Source organism: Adiantum capillus-veneris, chromosome 23 (assembly GCF_014529385.1).
Source record: "Adiantum capillus-veneris isolate H3 chromosome 23, ASM1452938v2, whole genome shotgun sequence".
Classification (NCBI taxonomy): domain Eukaryota; kingdom Viridiplantae; phylum Streptophyta; class Polypodiopsida; order Polypodiales; family Pteridaceae; genus Adiantum; species Adiantum capillus-veneris.
This window is the reverse complement of record NC_140953.1, coordinates 66,421,272-66,433,237: the sequence shown is the minus strand read 5'-3', so window position 1 is coordinate 66,433,237 and position 11,966 is coordinate 66,421,272. Positions and strand designations below refer to the sequence as shown.

The 11,966-nt window shown below is 43.2% G+C and overlaps 1 protein-coding gene across 5 annotated transcripts in view; it reads right to left on the bottom strand.

Moving 5' to 3' along the window:
* Positions 1 to 3,154: 3,154 nt before the first annotated feature.
* Positions 3,155 to 11,966, bottom strand: part of LOC147427899 (Translation initiation factor 2, small GTP-binding protein) — a 119,540-nt gene continuing 110,728 nt past the window's right edge. For 4 of the 5 annotated variants that reach the window (XM_086496976.1, XM_086496979.1, XM_086496978.1 and 1 more), the window contains exons 4-7: positions 6,928 to 7,296; positions 5,024 to 6,169; positions 4,755 to 4,904; positions 3,155 to 4,655 (exon numbers count right to left, since the gene is read on the bottom strand). In XM_086496976.1, the coding sequence (XP_086353102.1) occupies positions 4,221 to 4,655; positions 4,755 to 4,904; positions 5,024 to 6,169; positions 6,928 to 7,296 (2,100 nt within the window). In that variant the 3' untranslated portion in view covers positions 3,155 to 4,220. The remainder of the gene's footprint in view (positions 4,656 to 4,754; positions 4,905 to 5,023; positions 6,170 to 6,927; positions 7,297 to 11,966) is intronic. The other variant, XR_015185992.1, reaches the window with a different exon arrangement.

Sequence of the window (11,966 nt, the reverse complement as noted above, 5' to 3'; positions counted from 1 at the left end):
CTCAATGGTGATGTATTTCCCAACAATTGAGCATACAGCTTTGGATGTAATGCATTGAAAACTTAAGTGCATAAGTGAACTGTTAATGCGATATAAGCATGCATTTTCTTAAAGAAATATAATTTTCAATTGGGTTGTGGGTGCATTTGAGTTGATTCTAGCCATTCCTCATAGCCTTGGCTTCAACTATTCAATGGTTTTCTTAAAAGGATATATAGGTCCATTTGTTCTCTTCTAAACATCTATGTCGTGTTTTAAATATTTTCTTATCAACTTTTCATTTTGAAAGGTGGTCTCTTCATTGTCTTCGGGTGCTCAAGGCAATGAGTGCATGTGATTCAAAGATCAATCTTCATGGTTCAATACATTTCCCCCTTTTTCACAACCATCGAGAAGATCCAACCAAAGTGGAGGGTAATCAATTGATAGCATTATCTCCATTACTCTCTTTGCTTTGGAGAAAGTTTTTTACACAAAAAAGAGCAACCATGCAGATAAGTAATCTTTGATCCATGTAATGACATTTTTTGCTCATATTATCAAAATATATTTTGACCCTCATTTACTACACGTTCATTTGAAAACAATACAAATATCTTGGCCCTATCCGCCTATAAGATATCCCAAGAGACAACGTTTGAAGAGAAACCCATGCTCCACACCTATTTGGAAAGATCAGAGAGCTTGCCCACCTTCCCCTTGTTGGGCAGATCATGCACTCCTTGATGTGAAGCTAGTAAAAGAATTCATTGTGCTTCACAAGAGCACCACAATTAATATACATGTTGCTCAAAGCATTGCCAAGAATGGTGTTTCTCCAAGAACCCCTAGCCAACAATCCGAACTATTTTTTTTCCTCATGTCAATGTCTTGTATAATGCAACACATCTTCAAGATGCAAGCACAGGTGAGAAGACTTGCAGAGATATCCTCGCTAAAGAACCCAAAGCTTTGGCCTGGCCTTGCCACACATCTATGCAATGAGCACATCCCAAGAGACCCCAACTGAAACACAAAACCTGTTAATTACAAAAGCACAGCATTTGGCATAATTGTCAACCAAGTCGTTTCCAAGCACCAACTTTTATCAACAATATTTGATTATAGCAATACCATTGTGGATATTTTGCCCATGTCAAACTTGCTTGATGGCAAATTCAAGCATAAGGGATCACACTTGGAAAGAAGCTCTTATCTTGCATCTTATAAAATTGCCCAGAGCTTTCTCACCCTTGTCTTGTTGGGCAATCAATACACTTGTTGCGTCTATACCATAGTTTAACCCATGTAAGTCTGAGATTTGGTGAGCCTCCACTTCAATGCAAAACCTATTAAATACTCATCTAGCAGAATACTTGAAACATATCAACTACTGACTTGACAAAGCATGTTGATTGAAGATACACCTTAAGCTCACCACTAGTACACTTGTTTCATTTGACGACCAGGCTTGCAACCACACCTCGATGCTTTGGTGTCAACCATAGATCCCCATTGGAGAATGCATTGTGCAAGGTAGTAACGAGGCCAACCTTACAAGAGGAAAACATCACCTCAAAACAATACTCATTAGCTTCTAATGACCAATAGTGGTTTACACTCTGCTATGCCATAGAGATGCATTCAACATTCAAGTTTGTTAAAATAAGGAAAAATTACAAAAATACCCCTCTAATGTGTGAAAATTACCAAAATACCACTCAAATTTTAAAAATTACCAAAATACCCCCAATATTGTCATAAATTCCAAAAATGCCCTTCCAAGTTTTCAAAACTCCAAAAATACCCCTTGTTGTGAGAATAAATTTCTCCAAAGATATAAAAATTTATACCTTTGCATAATAAGACTGATTGTCTATCAATACAAGATGCTAAAACTAGAATTTGAGTTGATTATGTAGGCTTTGGAGATGAATCACTTCATTACTTTAAGACAAAATGCCTTTTTGTGAGGTAATTAGCCACAAATTACATGTTGCACACTCAAAAAACGGACTTCAATTGTCAAAAAGGAATGAACATTAGAAAATCTTGAGCAATCCATCTAAAATAGATACAAGGGTATTTTGGAAAATTTTGAAATTTCAAGGGTATTTGGGAATTTTTACAAATTAGAGAGATTAGGTCTCCTCAATCTCGAAAAAATTAAAAATCCTTTCAAAACATTTGAAGTGCATAAGTGAAGGGTAAGTTTAGGAAATGAAAAGACCCATGGAAGTTGAAAGTTCAAAGACTTTTTGTATGCATATAAATAGAGATGGTCAAGTAAGCTATTTGGCTTCTATACCAATCATGTGGTACAAATTCTCACATTCCTTATGCCATTGTTTTTTCCAGACCGTCCAATTGGGGAACCATACTACCGCACGCATCCAAGCCCAATTGGAGTATGATTCATTTGTTCGGACCACCACAACAAGTAAAAGAAAACCACTATCTATTATGAGACTTCAGTCATGATGATTTGTACAAGTACATCATGACCAAATCACACTCCGTCAAGGTCGGGAGTCGAGGGGCGTGCAGTCTGCACCACCCATTCTCCACGACTTTCTCTCGCAGAAATCAATGCTGCAGCCGTCAGATTTGCACCACATCAGCATGCAGAATCCAGAGGTTGCTCCTCCAATCAGGTGCTCCCAGGTCAGCAGCCAGAATGGGGTTGCCGTAGCGACACCTCAGTACTCGTAATACTCACACTGTGCATTTGTTATTGCCAAACTCCTGCAGTTTCTCGTCAGTGCGCACTGCATCTCCTGCAGATTTTGCCATCAGATGGCCCCCCTCCTCCCGACTCTTGACGGCCGGGAAAGGACTGCTAGTGTCCTTTCCCATGAATAATGGCTCCCAGCACTGGCACCCGGCTCCTGCCGGTCGCCAGCTGGTCGCCATTCTTCATGGGAAAGGACACTAGCAGTCCTTTCCCCACACCTTAAATCTTTGGAGCTTTACTTGCACCAAGGCTCCCAAATACAAAGCAAGCAAGGTCAAGATATGGTCGCCAGCTGGTCGCCATTCTTCATGGGAGCAGTCCTTTCCCTGCACCTTAAATCTTTGGAGCTTTACTTGCACCAAGGCTCCCAAATACGAAGCAAGCAAGGTCAAGATATGGATTAATATTACAAGTAGCAACGTGAATACTTAGAAGAACACAAAAACTAAAGCCACAGGCTGTTAAGTTCGTATCAATGGTGTTTCAAAATTTACTTTACATCAGCAGAGATTGTGAAGACAGATCATAAGCAAAGTTGAAGTCCCTAACTTGGATCCTATCATCTGTCACATGTGCCTGTGCGTGTGGGCACTGGTTGCCCATTCATCATGTGCCAACCATTTAAAGCGCTGGCCAGCTAGCATTCACTGTGAGTTCTTTTGGGGCTAGATATACACTCTCCTAAAATTTAAAAGCTGAGCGCTGACTCATTACGGATTGGCAAGGCATTGGCATTACAGACACTCCATGTGAACCTTGACCATTCTGTTACATGAGTAGCCCGCCATCTTTCACATTTCCAGATTATTTCTGGCTCTAGAATTACACTGCAAAAGAGCAGATTCCTCGAGCTACAAAACTGTGCCACAGATACAAGCTAACAAATCTTATCATCAGAATGTTCAACCTCACTCCAAAATTGGTAACTACAATCCTGCACCTAATTTTAACATAATGCTGGTTTTACCTTGCTTCTACCGTTTGATCTGTTGAGTTGAATTCACGTGCCTTCCGCTTGCCAACATTGTGACAAATTGTTCCTCAAGCTTCACTCTGTGCCGGCGATTACTGGCATAAAATCATTGCCAATCGTTTGATCATAAGATGAACATTTACTGGCTGTTAGGACGATTCCTTTACACTTTCTTATTCCATATCCACCGTGTCTTCATCATTAGTATCGGACCCAGCAACTTTCAGATGGCGGCAACATTAGTCAATATCCACCAGGATGAACGAATATACTGTGCTTGGTTATGTACCATCAACAGAGGACAACTTGATTCCATCATGATTCCTGTAAAAACACTGGCATGCTGATTCAACCCTGTAGAGAGCAAGATCGTCTGCTTTGGGTGGATCTAACGAGAAATCACTTGTATATTTATAAACGAATTGGAGCAAGCTGTCCACACCCAGATTCTACATCAGAGCTCCTCTTCTGCAAGTCTTCTCAGTTTGAAGATCATCAGAGTCGTCCTAAAGCTGCTGTACTTTCAAAAAACCATCAGCATTCGATCTTGACTGCCCCGCTTTCCGATGAGACAAAGCGAGGCTTCCTCCTGACTGACTCTATACACTGTATGACATCTCCAACCTGATAGGTTGTAAAGCCCTCAATAATCAAACCACACTGATTGCCTTGTCCCACAGCCTCCACATCCAGCTTTTCTCGCTTCAAGGAGTTGAACTTACCTTCAAATATGACATCCCCACTCCGCAAGACATTTGCCCTGCATCCTCTTATGAGTCGTCCTTCAAATACACGACAGCCTGCGATTGTGAGAGCCCCTTTGTTTTCGCTACCCTTTCCTTTAACCTCAAATATACTCAGAACTTGAGCTTGCCCAGCAACTTGATCTTCTTCTGTACCAGGAGCCCTGCTTACAATAAGTTGTCCAATATCTTCCAAAAGGTGATAAATAACCCGATAATGGCGAACCTGGAGAGAAAAGTGTGGAAAAAGAGCACAAAACACATGCTTTCAGACATAAATCTCCAAAAAAGAAACAGATGCTTGTTTGATGAAGGTCATGCTTACATCAATATTTGCACACCGGACAGCAGCCTCCACAGCAGCAGGCATGCTCTTGGTGTTGAAACAGACAATGGAAGCCCTGCAAGCCTCTGCCAGGTCCACGTCTGATAGAGACACCCCACCAACAGCAGCATGCACAATGCTAACAGAAACCTGCATACAATACAGACTTCAATATGACAAGAAGATAGGTAGAAGTAGTAAAAATACAGAAAGTTGAGAAAGATAAGCACATCTGAAACTACATCCATGGCCCAAGTTTTAACCAGCACCTGCGGACTTGTCAAAGTTTCAAGAGCCTGGCTTACTGCCTGAACAGTTCCCTGCACATCTGCCTTTACAATAAGGGCAAGCTCCACCGTTTCATCTTCCTCCTGAGCTTCATTTTCTTCCTCATCATCTTTGGAAGTATCCTGTTCCATCTCTTTCTCTTTAGCTTGCCTACGTTCCTTTCTACTCTTTTTAGGCACTAATGGTTTCGGCACTGGCTTTTGTAATTTTTGCAGTTCAAGTCTGTTCTTCCGGGCTTCACTAAGCTTCCTTGCTCTCTCTTCGTTGGCAACAACAATTATGTCATCCCCTGCTTGTGGCAGCCCTTTCAATCCTTCTATCTCCACTGGCATTGATGGTCCAGCAGATTCCACAGGTTGATTCTGTGTATCAGTAAGATTGCGTATCCTTCCCCATTCAGTACCAACTACGACATGAAGGCCAAGCATCAATGACCCATTTCGAACAACTGCCGTCGCCAAAGGTCCACGGCCCCGATCCAGCCTAGCTTCTACAACAACTGCATGAATATCTCCACTTATGTCTGCCTTCAAGTCCATAATGTCAGCAAGCAGCAACAACGCTTCCTCCAGCTTATCCAGGCCCATATTTTTGGTTGCTGATATTTCTACCACCTGAACATCACCCCCCATCTCCTCCAACTCTACGCCCTCTGCCCCCAATTGTTCCCGAACTTTGGCAGGATTAGCATCTGCTTTGTCGCATTTGTTTATTGCAACAACCATCGGTACATGAGCAGCTTGAGCATGAGCAAGAGCTTCGCGTGTCTGTGGCATAACTCCATCATCAGCAGCCACAACAAGAACAACAATGTCAGTGACAGCGGTACCACGGGCCCGCATTGCACTGAATGCAGCATGGCCAGGTGTATCCAAGAATGTAAGTGATGCTCCTGATTTCAATCTGACCACAAAAGCACCAATATGTTGGGTGATTCCACCAGCCTCAGTAGCTGCCACAGATGAATTTCTCAAGGCATCAAGAAGTGAAGTCTTCCCATGGTCAACATGCCCCATGACAGTGATAACCGCAGGCCGGGACACAAGCTTTTGCTCGCTTGATTGCAGATGCACGGCGTCACCTTTGGCAGTATCAAAGTGAAGTCGTTTAACATTAAAATCGAGCTCCTATAGTGTGTCAAAGATGCAAGAGTTTGTTAGAGCAGAAAGCATAAACTGCACTTCAACATCATCAGCTGGGTATTAAATATGCTAAAATATTGACCGGAAAAGCCATCAATCACTAAAATGCTTGAGAGCACAGAACTAGTCTACCAAGATATTTTCAAGGCATCGCTATGCCTAGCACAATAGAAAGCATGTTCCTAGAGCAGGTGACTAAGCCCACTGCTCAGTGTTGTCTAACTCCTCTCCAAATGCACGTTATGATCCAAATTTTCCCGCTCTCAACACCTTAAAGCCACAACTGAGGTTTTCGGTAAATCTATTCATCTTCTTGGGTACCATGTTAATATTTAGAATCAATTCCCCACTTCTTTTATCCCATTTAATTCCGTGTTCCATGGGCCCATAGGTAGAATTTATTTATCCCTGTACATATTTTGAAACTGTCTGCCAACAAAGCAGCCTGAGATACACTCCTGCTGCCTGCATCCCGAGATAATAAGCATTCCCCCAAATGTACATTCCCTAGATGCTTCAGGACAGTCTATGACAATATTAATTGTAATTAAGACGTCAAAGCTCCAGTATTTATGCATAATGACATTTAATGGTCAACCTGTAGCATTAGAAAAAATTTAGTGCGGTGCATCAGCTGGAATTGACGTAAATAATTGTGACTACATTCAAGCAGAAATCACTGAACAGATAAAGGTATGCATTCAAACTATGATACACGCAAGTATATAAAGAAAGACACTCACATAAGCAACCAGCTCAGCAGCATCAACCTTGACTATATCCATTACTTTGTTGATAACCTCTCCATGTCCAATAAGCAATCCTTGCACCAGCTCCTCTTTCTTTCCCAATTGTGCAGCCAGTTGCCTGACAGTCATTCCCCTGTGAATCTGGATACCACTTCCAGTAGAGCTGTTTCGTGCAAAGATCATCGGAGGGGGGACATAAGGTTTGTCAACAGGTGGTGGCTTTAATTCCTTCTTATCCTTCTTCTTAACACCAAGCTTAGGTTTGGTGACTCCAGAGCCTGCTGGCCTGGGCCTTACCAGCAGCTCTCTTGTTGCATGAAGCAAGCGTGCACTATCAATCTGAATCGACACCTTGGTGTTCTCCTGCAGCAAGGCACCTACCCCTTGATGATTGAATGCCATAATGAACAACATACATCCACAGTATTGTGCATCCAGTAAACAAAAACAAAAATAAGGGTAAACAGAACCACACAAGTTCAAGGTCACTCTTTTTTTTTTTGAACCCTTTAAAACAATCAATCAAACAAATAAATCCGTACAAAATGACTGCACCTAAATCTGCAATAGACTAATCTTTGAAGGTGAAACAGACTCCGAATACCAAACAGTTAATAAGGATAAGGTTAACCAATACTGAAGGTGAAACTGGTTTTGCACAAAACATAGTATGTTCATGTGAAATTCACCCCTTGCTAGCTTCAATGAACAATTATGCACATATAGTAGAAACAGGCATAAGTTAACATGGTTTACGAATCTGTGGAGGCTCCCTAGTACGCTAGTGTTGAGGGACGGCACCCTCTAGTCATCAATGTGTGTAGCAGGGCAAGATTTATCAACACTATCTGATCAGGATCTCACCATGTTCCTAGGTCCGGCACTCAGGTCTTGGAACCTGCAGGCACTGGCTTGCTCTACCTGTGTTTATGACTCTCAATTAGAGTACGTAGCAAAGTCCACTCACTGTAAGTCTTCCAAGCAAGTTGAGAGAAAATTAATTACAGATACCAAAAAGATGCACTTGCTACTTTTGAATTGTGGTAATTAAATACGGGAAAGTACATAAAGAAAAAAGATGATTTGATCGAAGATCTCAAGGGAAACCTTGCCATATGTCAAGGTTGCATTCCAAACACGTATTTATCGGTCTTCCCATACCGTACGATAAATACCGTACTGGTGGTTATTTATACATACATACATGCGAATGTGCATGCATGTCTACGGTTTTGTACATATGATGTATATATGCATGTATATCTGTGTGTATACATGCATCCAAGCATACATACATACATGCATGTACATATGTGTGTATACATGCATTTACATGCATCCAAGCATGCATAATTATGTACACATATATGTCTATTTGTATGCAATATCTGACCAATTTTTCCTACTGGTAGCGATTACCCATATTGCACAACATTTTTTACTGTTTTTTTTGTACCGTATTTATCGTACATATCCACCTTGCCATATGTAAGAGTGAGCTGTTAAATTCATAGCATCTCAAGTGAATGGCCCAATGTGATTGGGTCTTTAGGTATTTATTTTACTTATTTGTCAAATCTTGGGTAGGGCAATTTGCTAAGATGAGTATATAAGCACCACCTTGCCCCCATTGTAAATCACTAATTCATTGCCCAGTTCGTTGGTTCAGCTCAATAGCAATTCAAAAACGCTACACAGCCAAATCGTTGGATCTCTCAATAGCAGTTCAGAAACGCTACAGAGCCAAATTGTCGGTTTCTTCAGGGCTGTTATGATGGAGGTCATGAGTGCTTCACCAGTTTGCAAGTCCCGTACGAAGGCAACCTTCATGCTTACAAACAAGCGGATACAACAAGTGGAAAGGGAGATGAAGGAATGGAAGGATGGTGGAAGGAGAAGGCCAACCTTCTTCAAATGTTCCTCAATGAAAGCACGCAATGGAAGAAGGAGAAAGAGGACCTGCACGCAGAGATACAAGCACTTAAGGCGGATTCACAAGCACTCAAAGAAGAGGTCTCAGCCCTCAAGCGAGAGCTTACTTATAGAGCAAGCAGTGGACTGGAGGAAGGTGAATTCCAACCCTCGATGATAAGAGGAAATCAAGGTCATCAAGGAAGAGAAACAGAAGGTGGCAAAGACGTCTTCGTGCGTGGATATGATCACGAAGACACAGAAGAAGGCAGATGAGGCCGAGAAATGGATAGAAGTTGCTAGGAAAGGGAAAGGGAAAGAAATTACATCTACCCCAACTCTGAGAAATGGATAGAAGTCGCCCCCGCTTCTCGCCATTGTCGCCTCCCCCCTTGGTTCGTTGCTCCAAGCCCCCCCCACCGCGCGCTGCCTACCTCATTGCCCGCAATCGAGAACCCATCCCCCTTCCCCCAGTTTTGCACGACGAGGACGGGTGGGGACGGACGGCAAATGGACTGCCAAGTGGGAACGTAGTCAAAACATCCCGAGGACGGCAAGGGACGGCATGGAAGTTTTTTTAAAATTTGAAAAACTGATTGTTTCCAGTGGCTAGTTCCTCTCAAACAGCCATATGTTTCAACTTTGAAGCACCCCAATGGCTATAAAAGCCACCCTTTGGGTAATCATTTCTCGATGTTTTATTAGCACATTTACGTCTATATGACTCATGTTCTTTGGTCTATTTAGTGTAAATTTGTGGTCAAAGTGATGCTCTATGTGTCACCAAGAGGTGTATTTTTCCTGTTGCCTTCCGTAAATAAGTATTAGATATATTTATTTTATTTTTACTTGTTTGTCCCAAAACCCTTGAAAAGGTGCAAGTGGACATTGCATGGCCAGTGTGAAACGGCTGCAGCCAAATGGGTTTCTCACATCGGGGATCTAGGTCGGTCAGACAAGGACTGCCCGGGCCAGTTAGCACTGAATTCTGATGAGTATAGAAGCTCGTGTGCGCCAAACTGGAATTTGGGCCACTCGTCAAGTCACTGCAACTTTATAAGTTGAAAGGGGCCAGTAAATTAACCCACATTGTAGATGTTGGTCAAATGGTAGTCTTCAATGATGGTCAGGAGACCGATAGGGACGCCATGGAAGCATCTCCTAAAATTTAGGGAAATGCTATTTTTGACCAGAAAATGTGTTCACGTCATTAGCTCTGGAATGACAAGGGGAACATTTTATTGCTCTGCTGCCAAGTCAACTGACGCACCAGTTGAGATATTTTTAGCAGGGAAAGCCCAAACTCGGAAATTGGGCGACGTGTCAGCTTGTGAGCGATTCTGCCACTCTGGGAGGCAAAAACGAGCTGCATATCAACAAAGGGAGCGCCATTTTCAGCCTCAGGTGGATTGTAGCAGGCACAGAAGCTATGGAATGCTTACCTTGCCCTCTATGCACAGTATGGTGACGGGAGTGATGCCTCGCACGCTACATACTGCTCTCTTTCTCCCCTACGTACAGTATGTTATGCCCCGCTAGTGGGCTTCTCATTTGACCTATGTACAGTTCTGGGGGTTTATGCGCGTTTGCCAAGGCAAGAGCCTTCTGAACAAGAACCGGATTAGCTAATTGCTAATCCCCCACAGGTACGCACGTTTCCATCACGAAAGATTGCGAGTTTGGAGAGTTTTCTCGCGTGAAAACTCGTCCAATTCACAGGGGAACTGTCCCATTGCGTGCGGGAGCCCTTGGGACACGCGTAGGCGTGTTCGCTCCGCTAAAAACGATCCGAAACAGGGAATTACAGCCTGCTGTGTTTTTCTGCAGGTTTAGGGTTTCGCACCTAAACTGCAAGGGAACATCGGGGGAGCCTCGTGAGAACCTTGGGATGCGTGTACAGGCTTTTGGGCTCCCGGCAGTGAAAAACAGAGAATTACAACCCGTTGAATTTCTGTGACAGCTCACCAAAAAGCTTCCAGATATCGAGGGAATCCGTCCTAGACAGGTGTTTTTGACCTGCAGGGGTTTTTGTGCCGTTATGCTATCGAAATCCGGTCGAAAACCTGCGATTTCAGCCCTCGCCAGGTTTGGACAGCTTTGTGAAAGCTTGTGCTAAGTGGTCGAATCTTCTACCTTAATTTGAATAAAGAAATACCGAAAGGGGAGCCAGTCTTTGGGGCCTACACGGTGTCGGTCTCGTGTGCGCAGTGACATTCTAGTCGCTAGACGCAACTGTGTTCTCTTCCCTTCTCAGTGGTCTGTGTAAAGTTAACAGGTAATTGAAATAGTACCGCCCTCTACGTTGTACAGGCCGGTTATATGGTTCCATCGACGGGATAGTCACTTCTTCAAAAAGTGCAGCATGGATTGTTGTGGGTGAAAGCAACACAGAGCTTGTCGATATGGCAGAGAAGAGAGACCAAGTACCTGAAGAGGGATCTTCCTCACATGGCACAGAGAAAATTCCTTCAACTCTTCAAGAAGAGGATAGGTTGTTTAGAACTCAACTGCGTTGTTGCATGGACATGTTTCAGCAGTTGGCTAACAACCCAAGGATGTAGGAATTCTTACAGGCTCCGACACAGGGTTTTCAGCCTCCTACACAGGGCATGACTGAGCCGTTGCAGGAAAAGGAGATTTCCAATGCGCAGAGGACTCATGATGCTCAAGGGAAAGCCCATGTGGTTGAGCAACTAGCGGTCTCCAATGATCCAAAGCAACTTGCTTTAGCTGGACAGGAACCGTTTGTGAATGGTCAAGGGAGCAATGAACAGGCTACGCGTCAGACCCTTCCATTACCTAATACTTATCCTGGTTATTTTGGAGGTGGTTCAGTGTTTCAAGCTATGGCTGGACCTTCCACAGGTTATATGCCAGGGAATGTGTTCGGGACAATGCAAACAGGCATGGGTACCCTATGTACGCAAACATGGGTGTCCAACCAGGTTTTTAGGGTGCCTATGGCCAGTTTCGAGTGCCTGGAACACAATTTGGTATGGCTGGTTTTTCGCAGCCATGCGTACAAAATGCAGATATGACAGGGAAAACAGTTGATGCGAGTGCTGGAATGAACACTCATGGAGCACCACTGTTACAGGCACCTGTTTATGATAATGTGGCTC